This window comes from Belonocnema kinseyi, chromosome 3 (genome assembly GCF_010883055.1).
Source record: "Belonocnema kinseyi isolate 2016_QV_RU_SX_M_011 chromosome 3, B_treatae_v1, whole genome shotgun sequence".
NCBI lineage: Eukaryota > Metazoa > Arthropoda > Insecta > Hymenoptera > Cynipidae > Belonocnema > Belonocnema kinseyi.
The window spans coordinates 89,085,384-89,112,584 of NC_046659.1; the positions used below are offsets into that span (position 1 = coordinate 89,085,384).

Sequence of the window (27,201 nt, forward strand, 5' to 3'; positions counted from 1 at the left end):
TTATATTTGTGTTACTTAAAAAAGTTCATTTTCGATTATGAAAATAATATTAAACTATCAGTAAAATATTTTTCTAAGAATTTTGCATATAGGAACAAATTTAGTATTTTTTAAGCTGCATTTTTATAACTATACGCAAATTAAAAAATAATGTGCCACATAAGTGAACGTACATAGTGTATGAATAAACACGTTTTATGCCAAATTTAATTAATTATACTTACTATTACAATTAAAACTGGAACATATTTGACTTTTTATTGATTTTGTACCACTGCAATAAGAGAGGAAAATGTTCCTTTATAAACGTAAAAAAAATTACTCAATTAAACTTTTCAGGATAAAATGTATACAATTACTTTGAATACTGTAATTTTTTCTTTAGTTGTCAAATACGATTGCGCTACATTAGCAACCGCTTCTCCTCCACTTCTTCCGCCTCCTTCTACTGCTTATTATTTCCTCCTTCTGCTTCACCACTTCTTAGTCCCTCCCCTCCTCCTTCTTCTCCTCCTCCTGCCCCTCCTCATCATTCTCATTCTCCTCATTATCATCCTCCTTTCCTTTCCTCGTTCTCCCTATCCTATAAGACAAAAATACCGCAAGACAAAAAAGACGTGAAGAGCGAGCGTAAACATAGGAAATTCAATGTGGACAAAGTAAATGAATGAATTCGAAAATTATTATTAGCTCTCTGTTTACGAACTTCTTTTTCTCACCTTCCATTTCTGAACAATTTTGTGACTTTTTAAAAAACTGGTAAAATTTTGGGTTACTTTTTAAAGCATTATCTACTACATGATTCATTTGTTGTTAGTGTTAATGGTTAAAAAATGGTATATAAAAATCTTTTTCCGTAGACGAGATATTCCAGTACGAAAAATCCTTTATGCCTTAAAGCCCTGTCTGTGAATGGAGGGGTATTTTCATTTAAAAGTTTTACTGTTTACGATGCACAAGGGATGCTCTCAACAAAAATAGAAATAATAGAGATATTGATCCCATTGTGCTCTGAAAAAAGTGTTTTATAGCGCTCCTCTCCCATTACTAGGTAAAAGTTTGATGAAATAAAGCACTCGTCTCTCGCATCCTTTTTTTTCTCTTTTACTCTAATTTCTGGTGATTTGCAGTACTTTATGTAAAACTACGAATGCAGTTGCCATCTTCGTGCTAAAGACCACGACCTGCATAAATTGACTAAATTGAAAGAAAGTGAAACTCGTTTCTCACGGGTAAAGATGACGAGCGAAACTTGATAGATAATAAGTTCTCCGGATCATTCCATTCAACGTGTGCGTTACTGAAAATTTATAGGAACACCTCATTCACTGATTGCATAGATGGTAATTACAGACAAGAAATTCAAAGACAAATCCGAACATCACAGGTTTTTTGAAGTACCTTTACATCTCACGATAGGTAATAAATTTTACATTGCAAAAAGCCTCGGTTATTGGCGAAAATTGTATAATCTTTAGAAGCTCGAGAAAATAACAAGATTGTACGACTCTTGTATTAAGCGTTATTTTAGTCGAGAGGCTCCTGACATTTACGGGAAGAAGGGAATTGAAGATGGAAAATTGCATACCAATCGAAAGGATGATTTTACATTGCAGTAACAGAAAACGAAAATCGAATTATCAATTATGAATTGTGCAAGATGAAAAAATACAACAAAATTATAATTGCACAAACCAGTAACAGGGTTGTTACAAAATTCCAATTTCGAAATTCCCTGACTTTTCCTTAACAAACATTTCGTTTTCCCTGACCATTTGAAAATTTTTCATTCAGGTGTTACAAGAACCTTACACATATGAGATCAATAATGTTACAAGGGGTAATAAAAAAATTACTGAAGACGATTTAGAAGTTAGGAGGGGCCGAATTATTGTAACTATTTTTTCAACAAAAAAAACTAATTCTATACCGAAATTAATTTTCAACTCAAAAAGTATTTTTTTACTAAAAAATGTAATTATTACATTTTTAGTTAAGACAATTCATTTTCAACAACTTATTTAGGTTTTATCTCAAAGAGATGAACTTTTAACAAAATAATTAAATTTTTAACCATAGAGATGACTTATCTACCAAGAAGATTAATTTTTTACCAAAAAGCCGAATATTTAACAAAATTGTCAAATTGTCAACCAAGAACTAAATTTTTAATTATAACAATTAAAATAAAAAAATTTAAAGTGCACACAACTAATTTTTAATTGAAAAAAATATCAACAAAATAGTTAAACTATTGACGAATGGGATGATTGTTAAAATTTAAATTTTTAACAAAGTAGTTGAATCTTTAAACAAAAAAGATGTATTTTCAAATCAGAAAGCTCAATTTTGCACAAGAAAGTTGAATTTTCAACCAAGAAAGATTCTAAGTTCAATAAAGAAAAAAATTTAATCTAAAATGTTGAATTTTCAAGACAAAAGGTCGAAATTTTCAGAAAACAGTTGAGTTTTCAAGCCGAAAATATTCATTTTTAACAAAAAAGTTCAAACCGAACCAAACGTGTTGTATTTTAAAGCTATAAAAAACTAACTTTCTGCAAAAAGTTTAAATTATTAACCAAACAATATAAATTTTCAACAGAACTAATTTAATTTTGGATCTGAAAGAACGAGTGTCATAAAAAATAAATTTCAACTATATAGTTATATTTTAAACCAAATAAATAATTTTAACAAAAATTCTGAATCTTCAACCAAAAAAATTAAATTATTAACCCAGTAGTCGAATTTTTAAGATAAACAATTAATTTTCTACCAAGAAAGGTGAATTTCCAACTAAAGAATATGAATTTTCAACCAAAAGTAGGATAGTTAAAAGTTTAGCTGAAAAAAATTGATATGAAAAAACTGTTCAGTACAAGCAGAAAAGAAGAATTTGTAACAAAATAGTTGAATTCTCAACCAAAAATTTGCGTTTTCAAATAAAACAAAAATTAAATTTTTGTGATAAGAGATGAGTTTTTAAATTAAAGAACATAAACTTTTCAACCAAATATAGAATAGTTACATTTTTAGGGGGAAAAAAAATTTTCAATCAAAGAAAAAGAATTATCAACAAAATGTCTGCATTTTTAACAGAAAAAAAGGGTTTTCAAATAAAGTGATAAACAAAAAACCAGACTTTTGTAACAAAGTAGTTACGCTTTTAACTAAGCATTTAATATTTTCAACTACGGACATGATTTTTCAACCAAAAAGAAGATAGTTGATATTTGAACTAAATAAGATATTAATTTTAAACCGAAGACAGTTAAATATAACCAAAGAAATGGAATTTTAAAGAAAATAGTCAAATTGTTGAGTTTTCAATAAAATAATAAAATTAACTTAAACTTTAGTTTATCAAAAATTCATCAACTCTTTACTTCTTGAATGACTTACTTTTATAATGAGAATAACGTAATAATGAACGTAGCATACTTTATTCAAGGTTAATAAGGCTCATGTTTTGTTTGCAAAATTTCCTCACTTATTATGGTCTGCTGATTTTATTATTTGGTGCTGTGAAGGATTCTCTCACCAAATTGTCAGTCGAGGTGGTCGTATAAATTTTCATCATCCAATTGGTGGTCACTAGAGGATGATACATGAATGTAATTTGTAAGTACCGCCAAATTAAATGACCAATAATAGAGTTCTGAATACTATATAAATAAATTGTTATATTGGCCAATTATTCAGAGAATCGTATAAAACAGTTGATCTGTAATAAATTTCGGTACTCTCAATGTTCTCAATGCTCTCAATGCGTTTTATTCATGCTTTTGAATAGACGGACACGATGAGTCAAGCTTTAGAAAATGCAAACAGTCCGTAATTTGAAACTAATTCAAAATATTTTATTACATGGTATTAGGATAAATGGATACTATCAAATTAAGCTGATTGAGTCGATATTCAGTTTTATGTGCAGAAGAATGGATTTAGATACACACGAGAACTGATTAGAATGCTCAGCAATCACTCTAATCGATTTCAAATTCTTGTAAGCAATTAGTTACATCAGAAATTGAATAATTTCTCAATTTGAAAGTATTCAACATTCCAATAGAAAAACAAATTCTCCCTTTTTAACACGCAAAAGAGTATTTTGTACTTCAAATAATTTACTAATTTCAAATTTGTTTAGAGGATTTTTGTTACATTCAGAAAAATTTTAATTTATAAATAAATATAGGCCTTTATTTATTTATAAATTACCATCTTCCAAAGCTTAGGTGCGATTATGTAACTTTTTCAGTTAATTTCCACTTTCGCATTTCGGAAATTCACGTTGTTTTTTTTAATCTCGTAACGATTTAAATGTAAAAAAACAGAAGTAAACTTTTGTAAACTTTTTGAAAAATCAAAAACTTTTACTACGAAGAATCAAAATAACAGATTTCCCACTCTTTCACCTGTTACCATCTTTCTCCCGTTACCATCTTTCCCCCTTTTTTAAGGAATTCCTCTTTTTCACTGTTTTGAAGGAACTTTTCCTTCTTCTTGCTTTTTCGTCTAATTTTGAACAGTTTCAATAGAACCCAATACAAAAATCTATTTCTGCTCGAATAATAATTCTTTTTAATTCATAATTTATTCGTATAACAAATTCTTCTATTTTGTTGAATATTCAACTATACTTCGTTGAAAGTTAAACTAATTTGGTAATAAAAATTCATTTTAACAATAAAAGACAAACCTATTTTGATAAAAAAATCGTTTTCCTTCTGGTTGCAAAAATTTAATTTGTTTGATAATTTATATTTTTAGTTCAAAACTCACCAATTTGTTTGTAAATTCACGTATTTTGTTGAGAATTCGTCTTTTTTGGTTTAATATGAATATTCTCTGCAGAAAATTAGTTTACCTTCGTTTGAAAATAAATTATGGAACTTACAATTCAATTATCCTATTCTTGGTTGAAAATGTATAGCTTTTATATGAAAATCTAGCTATTTAATTTTAGATTGGGATTTTTTATAGGTCGAAATAAAACTACTTTGTTGAAATTTGAACAGCTTTTAAACTTTAAAACGGAGTTTTTAAAAACAGAGTTTCAGTTAGACTGATTTAACTCGATAGAATCTTTTTTAAAGTCCTAATAGCAGTGTTTTGATGCTGAACTACTTTGTTGAAAACTTATCCTATTGGCTTAAGATTTCAATATCTTGTTGAAAATTCTTTTTTTACTATTAAAAGGTAAATTTTTGTTTTTAAAATAATTTTTCATTGAAAATTCATATTTTTGGTTGAAAATGCAACTGTTTTTTGAAAATTTGCCTTTTTGGGTTAAAGACCTTTATTTGTTGAAAATTCAATTTGCCTTCTGATGAAATCGCCTTTTTGTTGTTTGAAGATTCAAATATTTGTTTAAAAATTAACGTTTTTCTTGGAAATGTTCTCTTTTGCTTGAAAGTTGAACTACTTGGATGTAAAATTCAACTCTTTGGTTTAAAATTTACTTTGCATTTACTTTGTAACATAACTATTTAATTGAAAATCATCCTTTTTGGTTGAAAATGAACCTTTTTGTTAAAAATTAATCTTTTTGGTTAAAATGTCGACTTTTTCTTGAAACATTTAACTTTTCAGCCTAAAAAATCAACTCTTTCGCTGAAAATTTATATCTGTTGGTAGAAAATTTCATTTTTATTTGGTTGAAGATTTAACTTTTTTGTTGAAAATGCAAAATATTTTAACTTGAAATCTTAAGTGTTTAATATTGTATTGAAGATAGTACCTATACATTATTTTATTTCGAGTTTTATTTAAAAGAATTTATTCCCTTGTTATTGTTTTATTTTTATGAAAAATCACCTTATTTTTTCTGTTTTGAGATCATTTATGGCTCTGAAGTCTGCAATGTTCTGATGTAACCCCTGACGAAAATTACGGATAGGAATTCTGTCCAAATCAATCTGAATCAATACTTGTAAAAAAAATTATTTTGTTTAATTGAAATCAGTTAAAAATTACTCCGACTTATTACGAGTCAATCCGAATCAATCCGAGCAAAAGTTTCAATCCTAATAAATCGGAATACAAATTGGCCTAAGCAGGCTGAATCCGACTGAATCGGAACTCGGATTCATTCGGATTTAAAATTCAGTTGTAAAAAATACGATATTTTCTCTGATTAATCCGGATTTATTTGGATCGATTCAAAAAATTATTTCGAACTAATTCAGATTTTTTTAGAATGCATTCCTATCCGCAACTTCACCAAGCATACTTTGCACAACCTTTTGATTTTGGTAACTATTTTCCATAGAAAATAAAAAATATAATTGAATCGGGTAATGAGTTTGGGGTGTGAAATGCATTTCCTGAGTATGGGGTCAGAATGACTGTGTGCTTGAAAGCATTCTTGCAAGAACGCACAGCAGCAAGAACCTCTATTTGTTTAGAACAGTTGAGTCGTTCTAATTCCATTCCCTGAGGATCCTTGCGGCCATATCAGAGAGCCAGTCTAGCCGCTCTATTGCCTAATGTTTAACCGAGTTTGCTCGTAACGTACTTACTGGAAAGATTCCAACCAGCAGATGAAACGGATGATTCAGGATAGAGCACCTCGCTGTTTAGTTTTAGAAAGGCGAAGGTATAAGACCTTTCGTTCACGAGTGCATGCTCATAATAAATACCAAGCTCTGCGGTAAATTCGCTACCACCAATTTCGAATATCAATTTCAATTTTCTTGGAAGTAGAAAAAAGTGCATTTTCTATAGCCAGTCGCGTGTCAATAGCACTTCTTTCTTATTGGTTAATCACGGAAAAAGAAAATAATAATCTTTACCCCGATTTCAGATTAATCTTCACATACAATTCAAAAATAGGTATTTACCATTTTTTTAGGTAGAAAAAAAATTCTTTTTTACGACTGCGAAAATTTTAATTTATAAATAAATATAGAAAGAACCAAATAATTACGATAACTTCCAGGCTAATGATTTTGAATTTATTTAAAAATCGAAACGATTTGATAACTTTGATAACTTTCGATAAGTTTGATAAGTTTCGGAGATATAGTCGGGACATACTGCTCCGTCTTCACTTAACAATTATATTAACTATTGCATTAATTTTTATAATAGTTGCACAAAATAAATTCCAAATTTCAAATCTATTTACTGGCCATGGAACTATCACATGATGAAATTCGCATGGAATCTTCCTTTTTTTAAAAACTGATATAAGATCTGATGAGGGAAACCCGCTGTGTTTCCAAAACGTATCCTCTTCGATTTTCAAATAAATTCCAAATCATCAGCCTGCAAGAGATTATAATTATTATGTTCCACCTATATTTAATTATAAAGATATTTACTATCTAGGGGGATCTTTGTGAAGACCTATACTATAACACTCTTTTGCTACTATTTAAAAAAAATGACTGTAAGGACATTATTTTCTCACAATTTCTTGCTTATGCCACTATTCCTGTACTTTTTCGTAAACATTTTTTTGAACTACTTCGTCAATTGGCATAAGTTACGTAAAAGGTTTTTTTTTTAATTTAATTTTATTTAAAACCACGTATGATTTTCACTAATGTAACAGTTGGTATTTTAACCAAGAAAATATTTTCATTTTAAATCATAAACAGTTTAATTGGTCTAAAAAAGGACGAAGACTGATATTCTGCTAGAAACAATGAATCTTCAACGAAATACATACATTTTTAACCAAATAGTTGAATTTTCAACAAATTTCATTTATTTGTAACTACATACATGAATTCTTAAACCTAAAAAGATCAATATTCAACCAAAAAATAATGATATAATTTTTATTTAGGAGAATTAGTTTCCAATCAAAAAATTTTCCACAAAACAATTTAATTTTGTACCAAATAGTTGATTTTTCTACCGAGTTGTTAAATTTTAAAGTCAAAAAGACGATGTAACAAAATATTTATATTTTCAGTTAAAAAAATTAATCTTTAAGAAAAAACAGCAACTGATTTCCAACTAAAATTATCAATTTTCAATCAAACAAAATAAACTTTCAGAAAGTAGTTCAACTTTTGACCAAGAAGTTGACCTTTCAAGCTAAAAAAATGCATTTTCAACGAAAAATATATAGCTTAATATTTCAACAAAGAATATTTTTTTTCATAACAAGAAAGCAGTTGGATTTAAATAACAAAATAATTTTTCAACGAAATCCTTAAATCGTCAACTAAGGCCAAATAATTTGTAACAAAATACATCAATATTTAACTAGCCAATTAAATCTACATTCAAGAAGATGAATTTTTTACTGAGATAAAAGTTTTTTTAAACAAAATACATATATCTCCATACAGTTGAATTTCCAAATAAAAGATTAATTTTTAAATATAAAAAGATCAATATTACATCATAAACAGTCATTAAATTTTCAATAACGAGAATTGATTTTCATAACAAAAATTTTCTACAAAACAGTTCAATTTTGTACCTCATAGTTGATTTTAACAAGCTAGTTTAAAAGAAGATTTACAACCCTTAACAATTTTTTGTTATCTTATGTGTATGTTTTTCGTCTAGAATTGGTATTGTCAATACAAATTTCAAAGTGGGACGATGGTCGTGGGGGCTAAAGCGTAGGCTTTGGACCCACTCCTTCGGCTTGCGGGTTCGATTCCCGCCTCGCACTCTGGAAGAGTCTCGGTGGCCCATGCGGTGAACACTAACCTAGCAAAGGGAGTTGTTCATCTCCGGAGAGTCGTGGGACCCGGTACCTCTCGAGAAAAAGGTTTTCTTCTAAGTACTTAAGGCTGTGTTGCTCTTGGTGGTTCGGAACCCACCTTAAACTGTAGGTCCCCCTTCCACCACCAAGTAAGTGTGTGGAGGGTGTTTGAAGGAATAAAGAAGGTGTAAGAAAAATGTAAACCCTTAGGGGACACATTAGAAGCTTCCACTGAACAATACAAATTTCACTAGATTTCAAAGAATATTCAAAATATTTAAACAATAATAGTGCATGTTAGCGTTTTTCACAGAAAATATTATTTCCAACATATAAATCAGTTGACTTCAAAAATTGAACTTATAATTTAAAAAATATATATATGTATGTATGTATGCATGCATGTATGTAGGTATGTATATAGGGCGATCCAAAATATTTTGAGAGAAAATTTTTATAAATAATAACAAATTATTTAAACAAGTTATTTATACACCTAATAATCAGCAGAAAGTAGTATTTATATTCATTTGTATTCTACAGCTAACTGTGACAAGAAATGTTAAGTTTGAACTCAATTCACCTGATATTGACGATTTTTTATAATATTTACAAAAGCTTTTCTTTCTTATGTGGAATACATGTTAAACTTCATGGGGCTTGCGGAACGTTTAATATAATTTTTGTTCAATACAAAAAACACATTCATTTTTTTGTAGATTCAAACAAATTTATGGGCGACATGCATGAAAATTCGATGAAAAAAGTTTGGACCACCCTAATGTATATTGTACAACAGTATTATATAATATTGCTGAACGTAAGATATCATTTTCTGGCACCAAGCACAGAAAAATGGATTATACCTTTATGATCTTGGATTTTTAAATTTAGGACAACTAGCTATAGACATTCACTTGTAAAATATAGATGAAAATTGAAGAAATCCTGAATTATAAAACATAATATCAATTAATTGAAAATAATAAAATATGATGAAAAATATTGTCTTTGATATTCTTTTCTATTAATTTAGATAATTGATAGTAGGAAATACAAACATTTTATCTTAATATTAATTTCACATTTTTATTTAGAAATTGCGTAAGACAAAACAAATGATATTAGGGCGCGTCTTAGTTTCCTAGTGTGGGCAACTTTTACTACATGAAGGTAATTTTTCTAGCAGGTTGAAAGTATTCAGAAATTTAATTTAATTAGAGCTGGAATTTATCTTGTGATTATAATAGGAGGGAATTAATTAAAACGAAAAGAAGATTAATAAACAACTGCTTTTTTTAAAAGGAAAATCGTGCTATGTTTTGCAATTTTCCGTAAATGATCAGAAAGCAAACGTGTCATCGGAATCGAACGATAATTTTGATTTATTGACGCCATCATGCAGCTTCCGGAACTTTGCGGAAATCATCGGCGTATAATGCGGTGATCCATGCAATCTAACATTAATTCACTAGCCGCTTCGCGATGAGCATTATAATGGGATACTTTCACCTGATTGGGAGCGTCGCGTTATAGGTTTATCCTCCGCACAACCGTTGATTCTTCATCATTTGTTTTCATAATGATTACTTTTAATGATATTTTTATACAACTTCTGGTAAGGTAAAAGTACCTATCATGAAGCATGACGCATTTATGAAAAAGTTTTATAGCTAATAAAATTTATAGATAATTTTAAAGTACATTGGTGAATAAAACAATTGTTTGGAAGGGCCTTTCAAAAACAATGGTGAGCTATTTAGGAAATTTTTCTTCACAAAACATAATATCATAATATTTAAACAGACTTTACAGCCCAAACTGTTCTTAAAACAAAGAAAATAGGGTGTTTTTTAACGAAAATAGGGTAATAAATTCATTTAAATAACATTTATTTGTACGTCATATATTAAAATCAATATAAAACGCTCAAGATTTCAATTCGAAATATATTGAATTTTTAACAAAATAGTTAAATTTGCATACAAAAAAGTTTAATTTGCTCACAAAAGAGATTAGTTTTGAACGCAAAAATGTCAATTGTCAACCAAGAAGTTAATTTTTAATGCAGAAAGATAATTTTTTTAACTAAATAATTGAATTTTTGAACATTTAGTTGAATTTTTGAACAATTAGTTGAATTTTCAAGTTTTAAGACCATTTTTTTTAAAGACAGTTTAATTGTTAACCTATAAAGATAAATATTCTACCCAATTGATTAATTTTCAAACAGAAAATATTAAACCTTAGACACAAACAGTTGTCTTTTTAATCAAATAGTTCAAGGTTTTAGCCAAGCGAAGACGAATTTTATATTGAAGCCAGATTAATTATAAATATAAAGGGATAATTTTTCAATATAAAAAGATTAATGTTTAACAAACTAGTCAAATTTGTGACCAAAAAAGATGACTTTCCAACAAAGTAGTGGAATTTGTAACAAAATTAATTAATTTACAGCAAAATAGTTAAATTTTCAATTGGAATGATTAATCTTTAACAAACAGAAAAATTATTTTTAACAAAGAAGTTGAACTCTTAACCATGAAGTTGAATTTCCAATCGAAAATCATTATTTAACACCTAACGATTGTACTTTTAACCAAAAATAGTGACAATAGTGCGGCCTAGGCTTAGTTTTAACTATTGTCCTAATAGTCTCAACAATCGCATAGCTACGAATTTTTATTTTATTTTATGTTTATTTTTAGTTAGGATTTAAGGATTTTCTGTAATAAAGGGACTTTCCCGTGGATTTCTCTAAATAAAAAAAGTCCAATTTCTACCACAGCAGATGAATTTAAACCGAAAAAGAGTTTTCATTCAAGAAAGAAAAAATCGTCAACCAAATTGCTGAATTTTCAATATGAAACTAAAAACTATCAATTTTTAACGAACAACACAATAGCTAAATTTGCATTTTAAAAAACTGATCCTATACAAAAAAGATTTTTCAGCAAAATAGTTAATTTTTTAACAAAAGAAATAGATCTTCAACCAGTAAGATAAATGTTTGACAAGGTAATTCAATTTTCAAGCAAAATGTTAAATTTTCAACCAAAAAAGATGAACTCACAATGAAAATTTTAATAGTTGCATTTTCAATTAAAAAGGATCAGTTTTCAAACAAAAATCAAAAAGTTAAATTTTCAAACAAAAATATTAATTTTCAACAAAATAGTTTAATCCTAAACTAATGACATGAATTTTTATCAACGTATTGCAACTTATAATCAAGTAATTAAATTTTCCATTAAAAAAGATCAATTTTTAATTAAAAAGGAATTATTTAAATTTTGAGTTAAAATGAATTAACTTTCCATAAAAATAGTTTGATTAATGCATTGGGTTTTACTAATTTAGTAGCAATTATGCAAGAAAACAAGTCATTAAATAAGAAAGTAATAATATAATAAAGTATATAATACTAAAGTGATAAAGTGATACTACAATTAAGTTGTGATTTTTTTACAAAATCGTCTAGAAAGTATAATTTTCATAACATAAATGAATTAAGTTTATTTTTGACTTTTAAACTATTTGTTATATCGAATGAATTTTAAGAGGAAGATGTAAAAAAATTCACCGAGGCTGCAGTCAGGAATTAGAAACAAATCTTTTTTCTGAATTTTTGTAAAAAGAATGTTTTAAAGACTAGCAATTAAAGAAATTTATATAAGTTTCTTTTTATATTTGGAAAATGTAATAATCTGAATAGACTGATTCAGAATCAACCACAAAATTGATATAAGTGATGTTTATTTACATCACTTACATCAATTACATTTTTTTCAACTTTACCCTTGATTATTTTTTCTTGATTACATCTTCCATATTAAAATTAATTCTCTGGAACAAAAAATGTGATACGAAAAATTAAATTTAAGCCACGCCACTTACGAAAAAAAGGTACTTTATAAGTTGGGTCTTTCAATATCAGCAAAAACTATTATTCTATTAATTAAACTATTCTATTCTATTCATTAATCTATTTGAACTGTCTAATTTTGAATTATTAAAACATAACTGTACTTAGTTATTTATATTCTTTGTGCATATTAGTCGCTAAAATCAAAGAAAAAATTGTTTCTCGGGCATAAAAATGGAAAAATGCAGTCTTTTAAAGCCAAAAACGTTTTACTTTAAAATAATCAAATCAAAACTATAAATTAAATAAGTCAAAGCATAGCTTTTCTGAATTCTTAATATATATATATATATATAAAATTAAAAATCTTCTCTTTCAGTTCAGACAACAAGCAAAAGACCAAAATTTCCTGGTTTTTCAACTAAATAAATATATTAAAAAAAAAATTTTCCTCTTCCAAATCAGGAAAAAAACTTCACTCTTTCATCTCAAAGAATATGTAAAAATAACATGAACTTTAACGTGTTAACTCAATGAAAATATTAAAAGAAACGAAATATTTGCTTCCAATTAGTAAGAAAAATAATAAAAAATAATATTTCCTCGCTTTTAACCCAGTGAAAATATTAAAAATAATAAAAGGTTCCTCTTTCAATTAAAAATAAAATTGAAATAAAAAACTCCCTCGGCCAATTAAGAAAAATGAAAAATAAAAATTTCCTCTCTTTAAATTCAATAAAAATTGAAAATTGAATTACAAACCCTCAAAATTTAACAAAAATTTCCAAAAATCGTTGAAAACGAGGTTTGAAATTTGATAAAGTTTCTCAATTCAACAACAGCAGGGAGTTATTTATCATTCTAAATTTAATGGAAATTTCGAGTCCCTTTCGAAGTATGCTTCATGACAGGTACTTTTACCTTATTTACCAAGGAAAAATTCCGATATTAGGTAAATTTAAAATTGACCATTTTAATCACGACTTAAATACCTCAGGTTTCCAATTAAAATTAAACTATTCGATTTTAAAATAATCAATTTCAACCTTTTACTTTTGATGCTCTCTAATTTAAAATTATGCACTTTGGGAAATATCAAGATCTTATGAAAGAAAATGGTCTTCGCATCAATTAAGGAATTAATGTATGCAATTTTTATTTGATAATAATCATTGAAGTGTAATTTTATATCTTTCATTAGACTATTTAAATATAGTCCTCTCGGAATTAGAAAAAGAGTTATGTGGGAGATTATGACATAAAAAAATTGTCCTGAAGTTTTGGATTAGGCTTGTTATACTTAAAGCATTGTAAGACTGTTATTTAAACATCTAAGTAGTCGTAAATGCTTTGAGAAATCATCGTTGTCCGAATACATAATGAAAGACTACTGACACGTCAACTGCTGTAAACACCTATGCAATGGTCGTACTTTCTCCTAATACCCCGTTAAGTGCCAGTTAAAAGGTAAGACTTCACAAATTATCGCCCTGACTTTTCACCTTTGTCAGGTGATGTCTCGACTTTCCTTCTCACGGTTAATCTCTCCAAATCGTACGAGATTGCGAAACTGATAAGGCACATGGATAAGTAGCTCTTTTGTAGTAAGAAGATTGCAATAAAAATTTCCGTCCTTTCGTACTATATCCACAGTAAATGCTAGTTGATCAATTTGATCCCGAAATTGTACCATAATGATTCGCAATGCTTTTATACAGATTTGAAGTCGCAGAATCTCTCGGACAAAATATATTGTTTTTCAGCGGAAATTAGATAATGCGTATTTTTACGACTTTCGTATTTTTCTTGCTCACAGCAAACAGATACGACCAATTTTAATCAAACAGTTTACACAGTAAAAAAGTTATAAAAAAATTTATTTTCTCTTTTATGGTATTTTGTACCGTTTCCGAAAAAAATCAATATTTCTTTCAGAAAACTGCAGTTGCAGCCGAGCAGCCAATTTTTTTAACTGTACAAAAATATTATTAAATATATTATAAATTGCTCTTCTGTGCATATTTTCAAAATCAGGATAAACTTTTCGTTTGGCATTTAAATTTATTCTTCGAGTTTTACCCATTATTGTGACTGTAAATTAGCCTATCACACAATAATAGAAAAAATGAAAAAAGACATTTCTGACACATTTTGTATTTCGTGTTTTTCGTTTAAAAATTCATGTCTTTTAGCAAAAAACTGATCTTTTTTGTTTTATAATTCAACTGCTTTTTTATTTGGTTGAAAATTAACTTTTTTGTTGAAAATTTATATCTGTTGTTTGAGTTCGGTAGTTTTTAATTTAAAATGTTTTTTTTTGTAAAATCAACTAATACATTTTTAGTTGAAAGGTATATTCTTTTTTGTTGTTGAAAATGCAACTGCTCGGTTTAAAGTTAAGCTCCTCTCTTAAAAATTCACCTTTTGATTAAAGATTCGTCAGGAGGTTACTGGAAAATTTATTGCCTGTATTGATTTTACTGTTTGAAAATTCAAACACTTGCTTTAAAGCTGAACTTTTTGTTCGAATTCAATTTTTTCAAGATTAATCATTTTAGTAGAAAATTCATTTCCTCAGTTAACAATTGAACTATTTTGTTGGAAATTTGCTTTTTTATGGAAAACTAAATGTTTTAACTAAAAATTTAACTATTCCATTTGAAGATTCATAATTTTAGTTAAAAATTCGTCCTTTTTGGTACAAAATTAATCTTCTTCATTGAAAAGTGATTTTTTTGGTTGGAAATTCCACTACTTTGGTTTAAAGTTGAAATTTTTTCTTAAATATTTATTTTTAAATAATTATTATTTTAGTAGAAAATATATTTCTTTAGTTGAAAACTGAAATATTTAATTGGATATTCGCTGTTTCAGTAAAATATCAATTTTTAACTGAAAATTTAACTATTTAAGTTGATGATTTAAAAAATTGACAATTCATCTCTTTGTTGCTAAATAAACTATTTGTTGGAAATTAATTTTTTTTTCAATTATAAATTCCTTTTTTTATCATAAAATGTAATCACACCATAATTGCTATTTCGTTGAAAATTTAACGTTTTCCAAATGCTTTCTGTTGATCCTAGGAAGAAGCAATTTGAGAAAAAAGAAAATTAATTTTTAGATCAACAGAGATTTTGAGCCCAATGTAGGAAAATTTGAATTTTACTTCCAACCTGCAATTGATAAAATTCTAATAGATATTTTTGAATCAGACTGTCTGTAAAAACTGATGAATCCACTTTGATTGAAAAGGTCTATTAAAATGAATTCTTTTTCCTTGTCTCTGATTCATTAATTACTATCAAGATTCTATTTTTTAATATCCATTCTGCTAAAAGTTTAGAAATGAAAGAGATTTATGAATTTTGAATATCGAATTTTGTGATAACTGTTAAGCCAATGATTAATATTTCACGGCAAATGAATTACTTGAATTGAATTGCAAATTGCTTCCAACTTCCGATATCTGCTAAATGGTCTAGCGCTCTTTAAAGCTATTTTTTTTAATGCAAAGGAAGTGAGCACAGAGAATCTATCCTTATGAATTAATTTGTATGAGTAATTAGCAGCCTTAAGACTTCGCTTTATATTATGCAAAAATAATAGCGGGTTCTCGAAATATGTAATGGAATCAATCAGATCAATATGCATGTGTCTTAAATGATTAATTTATTTTCACATAATTATTTTCACAATTTGTGAAAGCCACATTTATGCCCTAAAAAAGTTTGACAACAATTCTGTTGTAGAGAAATGTTTTGGGTAAATTAAATGTTTCACAAAGGGAAAATTAACTTTATTTTCTAAGAAATATTTCCGGATTTCTAACCATATATTTAAAAAGTATCAAAAGTGGACATTAATGTTTACTTAAATTTGTCTATTTTGTTAGTCCATAAATTCTCAAAATTCCTATTTGTTTATCGCAGGCCTGACAATCGTTCCTTTTTTTCTTGTTTTTCCGCTTGAATGTGAACTGAATTTATAGAACGTAAGAAGAAAATGTTTTTGGTTAAAATTTTATTATTTTCGGTTAAAAAGTCTACTAATAAATTATTCGTTACCCAAGTAAAATGCTTCGACTTAAGTTCGACTTGGTTATGTCTTGAGTTCGTCTCCAAGACATCAATGTTTGGCTGCGTGAAAGCTGAGTCGAGACATAAGCCTTCGTCTTACTTTAATGGCCACGACAGGTAAACCGGCCTTTACTTGTCTCAAGTCAAGCCTTGTCTTGGCTAAGACGACGTTTACGTGTCTCAAGTATACCTGCCTTAATGCGAACCTTTTTCGGCTCAGAAATGAAATTACAATTGATGAATGAAAAATTTGTAATTATTAAATTAGTTTTAAAAATCAATTTCTATAGACAAAAAAACACTAGCTTAACTGTTTTGTTGAAAATAAATTTTTTAACTGAAAATTTACCTGTTCCATTTTTGTTTAATTTTTTTTAGTTTAAACAAAATTAACATGCAAAATTAACATATTGTAAAAACGATTTGGTTGAAAATGTATGTAATTTGTTGAAAATTTCTGTTTTGACATTCTCATCATTTATGATTGAGAAAGTATTAGAATTTTCAGAAATTTAATACTACAGTTTTTCAACGTATCTCCACGTTTCGAGACCCCCTGAATCCAAAAATCAGTATTTTACGATGGCGTCTATCTGGCTGTCCGTCCGTCAACACGATAACTCTCGAAAAAATGAACAGATCAAATCCATCTTTGGCACACTTATTAAAACTCCTTAAAGAAAGGACGAGTTTATAACCAGTCATTTGTGATAAAAATTCAAAAAGTGAGCGCATTTAAAAAAATTTTGAGACTACTTTTTTTCTGAATTAAAAAATTCTATATACGGATATTTATAGTTTGTAAATGTACAAACAATGTATCCAAACGATTTTTTTTTTTTGATTAAAATAAAATTATCAGAGTTATAGCATTTTCAAAATTTTTTAAATCAATTGAAATTCTAAATTTGAAGCCAAACAACGCACGATATGAAAAAAAGTCATGAGAATAAAACCATTGCTTTTTAAAATCCCTACAAGAATGTCACTGAAAATTTTTGGATTTTCTTGGAAAATTGAAAATTCCAATTTTGACCGCACAAAAAATAATCAAAAATTCCATTTTGTGGTCAGACTATGAAGGATACTAAAAAAGGTGAATCAACCAAAATTTTTATCCCAAAAAAGATCTACAAATTCGTTAAGAATCACTTCGTAATGGGACGCGTACTTTTTGTTTTATTCGTGAAAAGTAACATTGAAAATAAAAAATAAATTAAAAAATTTGTGGAAAAACGACGTTTGTTACGAAAAAAAAAGATTTAACAAAACCTGTTTACAAATGTCTGTGGAAAATCGATCGCGCAGCGCGAGTGTGAGGATGAGAATGTGTACCTCAAAGCCTACAGAGCTTTGAGAAACTTAATCTTTGACTATACTCAATTAGGCACACAGTTCAGAATATCAAGACGTATATGAATACTCCTATCTAAAAGAGATCTTTTTGATAGAGTTTTATTCAAGCTTTCTAAATGTAAAGAATAAATAACCGAACGCGAAGCGCGAGGTAACACATTATCAAGCGCGAAGCACGAGATTTAACAGATGCGCGCCTTAGGCGCGGTCAAACTTGCGAGCGAAGTGAGCCGCGTACGTAGCGCGCGTTGAGAATGTGTCCGCGAAGTGAGCAGATTTTTTTGGTAAAATTTCAACCTTCTTCTCGAGTAAAAATGATTCGACTTGAGTTCGACTTGAAATTCCCCCAATCAAGACGTACTGAAGTCGAAAAGTTCGACTTGGGCATGTCTTAGTTTTGAAACGGAGCCAGACTTCAATTCATGGTTTGGAGACAAGTTTCTATGTCTTGAAGACAAAAAATTATCTCTTGAGTCAAACTTTTATGACTCCAACACGAACGGTTTATAACTTCGAGTGTATACCTCCTCTAACAAAAAGGGTCATTTTTACTGTTATGAGAGCCATTTTTATTTTTTTGAACAAAATTTTAAATGGTTATACTCATTCAGACCCACAGATTCGGAATTTTGAATCAAAAATAGCTAATTTAATAATTACAAATTTTTCATTCATCAATATTGATATCATTTACGAGCACAAAAAGTTTCGTATTGAGGAAGGTTTACTTGAGACAAGTAGACATCGTCTGAGCCAAGACAAGGCTTGAGTTGAGACAAGTAAACGCCGTTTTAACGATCGCGGCCATAAAAGTAAGACGAAGCCTGTTGTCTCGAGTCAGTTTTGAGACGCAGCCAGACATCAATGGCTTGGAGGCGAATTGAAGACATAACCAAGTCGAACTCAAGTAGAAGCATTTTTACTCGGGTTGGTTGACAATTTATATATTTTGTTAAAAACGCATTATTTCTGGTACAAGATTAGTCTTCGTGGTTGAAAATTCAACTATTTGGTTATGAATGTAAATAGTGAGCGGAGAATTCATCTTTTTTATTGAAAATTAATATTTTTTACCGGAAAGGCATTTTTTTATTCAACTATTTGGCTGACAGTTCAACGTTTTGTAGAAAGCTCGTCTTTTTGGCTTGTAAATTCAATGTTACGAATTAATGGTTTTTGTCTTTATTTTATAACAAATCTTTATAGGTTGAAAATTCGTCTTTTTAATGAAAATTGCATATGTTTTCGTAAAAATTAAATTTTTGTTTTTTAAAAATGTAACTGCTTGGTTGAAAATAAACCTGTTTTGCATTAGGATTCAACTACTTACCAAAAAATTGTCTTTTAAGTTTCCGTTCACCTGTTTTTGATTTAAAATAAAAATTGGTTTAGCTTAAAATGTAAACTATTACATATTTTGTTGTTGAGAATTCATATTTTAAGTTAATAATTTAAGTACATAGTTAAAAGTAGAACTACTTTTTTATTTCATAAGAAAAAGTAAGACTTTACCAACCCCTCTCTACCCCAAATTGTCTTACGTTATTTTCGGATGAAACCTGAATAAATTCAAGAAAAAAAATTAGTCGACATAAATTACATAAAATAGGAGGCTCTTCCTTTCATATTTCAGCCAAAAATAGTCATGAGTAATCTCTCATAAAATAAATAGAACAATTCATTGTTCAAAATAATTGTGACGTTCTCAAGAATCAGTATCAAAATCAATCAAAATCACTGAAATGTTCATTTGTGAAGGACCCACTTTGATTTTGATAAATCGGAAACTACGCTAACATTCCTCATTTTCTCACGCTTTTACTATGGTTGTTAAGGAGTAGTCACGGATACAAAAACGTTGTTCTCCCACAGTTCCACATTGAAAAAAAATTTTAATGGGTGTTGGTAGAAGAACCGGGCGTCATCATCTCGTCAAGAGTTAAACGTCTTCAGTTTCATGCTTTCTTTCTGATTACCTGTTGCCAATTTTATTATTATTACAAAGGAAACCGTTAAACGATTTGTGTTAATGATAAATTTATACCTTTTAAATTAAACAAATGACTATTGAAATTACCCCAGTGAACAATGGAAGATATTATTACTTGTGAATATCTCATTAGCACAGCCTATCCTCTACTTTGAGGTATAGTCGTCCCCGACTCGCTCTCGAATTATAAATTAAAAGGAGAATTAAATTAGCGTGCAGACCACAAATTTGCAAGATGAGACTTTTGACTTTCCATCAATTACTGCAGATGTTCATTAATTAGAGAAGATGAGTCAGGAAACCATGTATTGTGACCTAACTAAAAATATTTAAGGCTAGTGGCATTATACGCGAGCAGCAGCGCGCGAAAAACATTGCATTGTCAATTAGTAATAAACATGTTTTAATTTTTAAGTAAATTTTGTATATTTTCACAGATTACTGTAAAAAGGGTATTGGAAAATAAGAAATCTGCCAAAAAATTCAGTTCTTAGTGATTTTTCATTCTTTAGAATTTCTTGAAACTATTTTAAACTCTTTCAAGCCTTTTTCAATTATTTTATCTTCTTTGAAATCATTTCAATTCCCCCGAATATCTCAGGCACATCTGGATTCATATAAATTCTCTGGATTATCTGGATTTCTTGAATTTATGGAATTTTCAGAATATTTCTTCACTAATGAAAATGCAAAGAATTCAGAAAAAATACAGGAATTGTGGAAATTCAGAGATTTGAGTGAAATCCAAATATGCTTGGCTCTCAGCGAATTGAAAGAATACAAGGAATTCTCATATTCAAGGAATTCTGGAAAGTGGCAGAAATTAAGGATTTCACAGAATTAAAGTTCATTCTAAATATAAAACCTTTTATTTTAAAAGAAGAAACAAAATGTTTTTATTTTAATCAGAAAAGGCTTTTAAAAGCTATAAATTTGATATTGTACAATTTTTCAGCAAATCATATAAACATTTTTTTATTTTAAATACTTTGAATTTGAAAATAGTCCATTTTTTAGTTGTAAACTTGAATAATGTTTAGAAATTTAATATCGTTTAAGTTAAGTTAATCTTGATTAATATTATAATAATATTAATATTAATTAATAATATGATATAATATCGAGCTCCACATGAATTATTTAAGTAATAATAGGTTTTTGATTATTTTTCAACTATAAAACATGATTGGTTCCAAATGATACAATTTGGAAAGATTTAAAAATGAAAGCAAATCATTTTCAATTTTTCGATGTATATTTTCAATTTAAGATTGTTTAATTTTAAACAATTCCGGTTTGAAATAATTCTGATGCTGAAAGTTTCGAGCTGATAGCTGATCAACATGATTAAATAATTTCTAATTCACAGTATTGCTAATTGTAAAAAAGAAAATTCATACAAGTTTTATAATATTCCAAATTATTCTCACTTTTTTATATGATGAACTAACAAGTTTAGACTCCATTCATGCTTAAAATTTCAAATTGTAATCGTAATATATCTAAGAAATTAGACTATTTTTACGTAAACTAATATCAGAAGTCAAAAACGTTCAAAGGCTTCTTTTTTATTCCAAGTATTTTAGGTAATGAATAAATGAAAAACGTATTATCTAAAAAAGAAAATTAAATAAACATAGCAAGTAGAACGTCAAGGATATTCATTTCAAAAATATAAGTTTTCAATTATTAATTTTATTTTTTGCATAGTTTTAAAGATCTAAAGTAAATCCCAAGAATTTTATTTATTATAAACTGTAAATTATTTTCTTTTACACATGTGTGTTTTTAAATGCTAAATAATAAATCGAGCCAATTTAACAAAACAGAAATAAAAAACAAAAGCATATTTATAATCCAGCTTCATATTGCGAAAGAATGAAGACCATTTATTTCTTATTTTGTACATTTTAATTTCAAAAAGATTAAATATCATTTCACCTTGTTCATATATTAAATCTTTCCATTAGAAATAAAATTGTATCTATTAACCTGAAAGGATTTACAGTCCACACATAGATTCGAAATGTTTTTATTTTTAACACGTTATCAAATTTAAATTATCAGCGAAAAAAATTATCAACGCATTAAATTTGTCAATTTTAAAGGGCGACTTTTCTATCTGTAGAAGACAAATTTGTAACAAAACAGTTGAATTTTCACTAAAAAATGTGAATTTTTCATTCAAGTAGACTTTTTTGTATTTAAAACCGACGAATTTTCAACAAGATATATTTGAATACTCAACCAAAAAATATTCGTCAAGCAAGGGAGAAATAAAATTCAACCAAACTGTTGATGTTTCAAGCCGAAAAGACTAATTTTTTAGAATAAAGTTGAATCTTTAAGCGACAAGTTTAATTTTCAACAAACAGTTCATTTCCAACCAAATCAGTCAACTTTTCTACAAAAAATATGAATTTTTAAACTAAAAAGAGGTATTTTCTATCTAAAACAGTTAAATTAAGAATTTTAAACAAAATAGATTTTTAATTGAATTTTTTAAAAAAGTAGTTAAATTGTCATCTAAATAGTATACTTTATAACTAAAAGAGAAGAATTTTAAAGAAAAACTATAATTGAAGATTTTTCAGCAAAAAAGTATGAATTTTCAATAAAAAATAGATGGACTTTCTAATTGAAGCGAGAAAACAAGAAAAATGAGAAAAGAGGAAGTTTCTTGAAAACATAGGAAAAATATAATTTCTTAAAAAATTAAGAAAGAGTGTGAAGTTTGATAAGTAATAATTAGTATACAATTAAGTTAATTACGTTGTGCTAAGAGGAATTCGTCTGGCGATAAAAGATCGAGTGACACAATAAATCATATCGACAGGTACTTCACTTTTCGAGGTGAGCCTCTATGTTTACATTATTTCAAGAAAAAAAGGGATATTGAGAAATCTAAGATAACTCTCTGAATTATTTAAGGTTGATATCTTGAATCTTGAATCTTGCAATTATATAATTCATGTATCGAAAATCGTTATGAAGAACTCAGTAAGATTTACATGAGCTCTATTATTCAGTGGCTTACGAAACTTTAAGTGGCATCTTTTTTGACTACTTTTTTCTAACTCATATAATTAGCAATCTGAAAAATTAGATCTCGAGTTTCACACTATGTTTGATATGTTTCAAAAATGTGTTCATCTTACAAAACTGATTGTCTTGTTATGAATAGAAAAGGGGAGCAGATTAGTAACAGTTCGATCCGGAACAGATTCAGATTGCATAACTTGATTAATATTTAAGCACGCTTTTTATATCTATATTCTCCTGCGATTTCTGTTCTATCGATATATATATCTTATCATTAGTGAACCAAATTCATATTCTTATTCTTTTTCCCGGGCAGAAAAATGATAAAAAGTAGAAATATTATATATAATTTTCATTTAATTAATATTTGGAAGAGGCTGCTATCATCAGAATATGTTAAAGTCCGAGTTTAAAAAATTTTTAAGAACGAGAAAAAAATCTGTCTTGAGCCGGATTTTAACCGGTAACGCTAATATCGCGGGTGAAACGTTAACCAATTAAGCGACCGAGGCCCCAGATGATCCTGTCTTGTTCTTCATCAAACAATTTTTATACATTTTTTGTATAACTCAAATGAAAAGTATGCATAAATTCTTCTACTATGTATAAACTTACTTTTTTTTATTTGAAAATTGCAGTAAACCCCGGGATATCAAACCGTTGCATTTTATCGCGATTATCAACTTCAGATAAAAAGGTCCTCTTTTCTGGATCCCCAATTAATTTTTGTATAACTTCATTTAAATTGGTCGAATGGAAGTTCATACATGCTTTTTATTAGAAATCGTGGATTTGCCATGACCAACATATTTATAAACCGAAGAATGATTTAGAAAATCTGGAATTGCAGGGTAGTAGGAAAATATGAATTTAACTATATTGAGCTATAAATCTCGACAGCTCTTGAAATTTATTTATTTTCTTTCTAAAAATGTTTCTTGAGATTAACTTACATACTTCCGAAACCGAATTTTTGAAGATTTACAACTGCTCAGAACCAACATGAAATGTTTTAGAGAATTTTGAAATTTTAACAAAATAAATAATTATTCAACAAATGGCTTAACCTAAAAAATAGAATAGCTATATTTTAATATATAAAATTTAATGTTTGACCAAAGATGATATTTCAAGGAGATAGTTCAATTATTAAACAAAGAGATTAATTTTCAACGAAAATGATGAATCTTCAACTGGCACAGTTGGGTTTTTAGTTAAACAATTAATTTTCTACAAAAAAAAAAGAATTTTCCACAAAATATTAAAATTTTAACCAAAAAGATAAATTTTTAACTAAAATGATGAATTTTTAACTGGAATAGATACATTTACAGTTTAAAAAATTATTTTTTACCAATAGATCGAATTTTAAACAAAACAGTTAATAGTCAAACAAAGAAGTAAATTTTCAATAAAAAAAATATATCAAAAAAATGCATGAATTTTTAACTTAAAAAATCAAGTTTGTAACAAATAATCGAATTTTAAAATCAAATCGATGCATTTTTAACAAAAGTAACAAATCCTAACATTTAACAGGTATATTTTTAGCTAAACAAATAAATTTTCTTCCTTTAAAAGCTAATTTTCAACAAAATGCTTGAATGTTTAGCCAAAGAGGTGAATTGAATTTTCAACTGAAAAGAAGAATTTTTAATAAAATAATATAATCTTCAAATGTAACAAGATATATTTAAAATAAAAAATGGAATTGTAAAATTATTATCTCACAAAATTTATTTTTACCAAATAAATGAAGTTTCAACAAAATAGTTGAATTTTCAAACAAAGAGATTAATTTTTATATAAAAAACATTCATTTCTATCATAATAGTTGAATTTTCAACTTAAAAACAGTAATTTTTAATCGAATAATTGATTTTTTATCCTTTTTAAAAAATTATTATTAAAAAATGGAAGAAGCTAATTTTCAATAAAAAATATTTTCAACAAAATACTTAAATTTTTTTAACTAAAGAGTGTTTTTAAACTAAATTGTTGAATGTCTAACTGAAATAGTTAACTTTTCAGTTTAAAAATTAATTTTTTACCAAAAAGGAAAATTTACAACAAAGTAATTAAATTTCTAACCAAAGAAATAAATTTGTAAGGAAACTGATAAATCTTTAAGCTAGCAAATTAATTTTTGACCAAGGAGTTTATATTTCAACCCAGTAATTTTATTTTGAAATCAAAATAGATACATTTCCAACCAACAATGGAATTGAAAAATTATTAGCAAAAAAAAATTATTTTGAACCAAAAAATGCGTTTTTAACAGAATAGTTAAATTTCCCACCAATTAGATGAAATTCCAACAAAAACGATTAATATGTGCATTTAATAACTAAATATACTGCTAAACAAATTAATTTTCCACTATACATAATTCAATTTTCAGCTATTTAAAAAAAATTATATAAAAATAGAGTAGTTAAATTTTATATAAAAAAATAGTTAAATTTTTACCCACCACATTGTTAAATTTTCAACTCGCAAATATGAAGTTTGAACAAGAAAGGTAATTATCAACAAACTGTTGCATTTTCGAGAAAATAATATAATTCTCAATGAAATAATAACATTCTTAATAAAAAAGATAAATTTTTAACCAAAGAAACATTTTTCAGTAAAAGTTTATGTATAGATTTATACAATTTTGAGTTTCATAGCTAAAGAAAAATTCAAATGTTCTTATATTGGGCTATAAATCTCTATGGCCCTGGAAATTATTTTTTGCCTTCCATGAGTGTTCCTTTAGATTTAGGTAATTTAAGTTTTCGTCGAGACTGAATGATTTTTCATAACAAAAGAAATATATAAAGGAAATGTCTTCTGATGCTGAGTTTTGAAATTTCAATATGGTTGTCATGATTCGGATGTGAAAATTGGATCATTCGGATGCATAATTTGTTGATAACATAAAAAATCCAAAACCTGTACAAAATCGGTGCGTATCACTTTGATATAGTAATTTCGGGATCAATTTGATTAGCTGACATTTACTCTGTGAGAAACATAACATGTCAATAAAAATAATAAAAAGTTAGTGGCCTTGTAAGGGTATTCTCCTTTTCATTATCTACTGACCAATCAAAAGAAGATATTTGATGTAATAACATGTTATTATTGAGATTGATGGATAACCATAATTGAGACACACTCTATTCCTGAGAGCCAATCATTAACGTATTTTAAGGTCAAGCGAACTTGTACTTAAATCTATGTAAAACTTTTTTTTATCCTTGGTGTGTTTGATTTCCTTTGACCGGACAAGGACAAATCGAACAGAGTACTGTCAATCACTGTGTGGTATTTATAAAGATATTCTTAATTTACTGGAAAGCGCTCATGTGGTTTGAAAGTCTATAGGAATAATTGTTCTAACCTTTCAGCAATGTACTTGAATGTGCTTTGCCTTCAGAAAAGAGAAATTCAAAAATTGATAACGTATAATTATAATCATTCCCTAAAAAATCTTGATGCTTTTCACCCAATACAAAGTTAGTAGGATAATAGCAAGATGAGTGTTCCCCATAGCAGCAGATACGTATAATTATTTATCTTTGTTTTTCATTGACTTAGAGGATTTGACTGATTTATATACCCTTTTTTTGTTGCAGGCATTACACGGGCATGTCGTTTACGAGGATGAGTTTTAAAACTGTCTTTCTTTTATGTAAGTTAATAAATTTAAATGTTACTTTCAAACAAAACATTCATCCCACGCCGGAAATTTCATTAGGGATGTACTAAAATTGTCTTACGTTCAAAAATTTGCATTCTTAAAAATTAATTAAATAATCGGGGCAAGTATTCCAATTGGTTGTAGTAACTAGTTTTGAAAGAGAACTGAAGTAGAGAGAGAAAATCTTCTAAAAATTGGGTCCAGCAGTGGTGGATTACACCAATTGTATCGCATTACCCTGGATTACCTCTATACGCATAATTACTCTCGATTACACAGGCACACAAAAAAAAAGTGTGCGGATCTGGTAACAAGACACAAGTATTCCTATGGATTTTGGGGCGCTGAATTCAAATTCGGTATCAAAAATCACCCATCACATAACATTTAACATAACTTTAACATTTAACATAACTTTACCCAACAGAACCTGACCTCACCTAACCTGAATTAACAGAAATTTATTGAACTACACGTAAAGCTCTGGAAGCATATTTTCCCAGT

The 27,201-nt window shown here is 27.8% G+C and overlaps 1 protein-coding gene across 2 annotated transcripts in view; it reads left to right on the plus strand.

Annotated features, from left to right (window-relative positions):
• The window catches only part of LOC117169215 (mucin-5AC), a 138,723-nt gene that overhangs the window by 66,064 nt on the left and 45,458 nt on the right, over positions 1-27,201 (plus strand). For both annotated transcript variants that reach the window (XM_033355469.1, XM_033355470.1), the window contains exon 3: positions 26,633-26,688. In XM_033355469.1, the coding sequence (XP_033211360.1) occupies positions 26,646-26,688 (43 nt within the window). In that variant the 5' untranslated portion in view covers positions 26,633-26,645. The remainder of the gene's footprint in view (positions 1-26,632; positions 26,689-27,201) is intronic.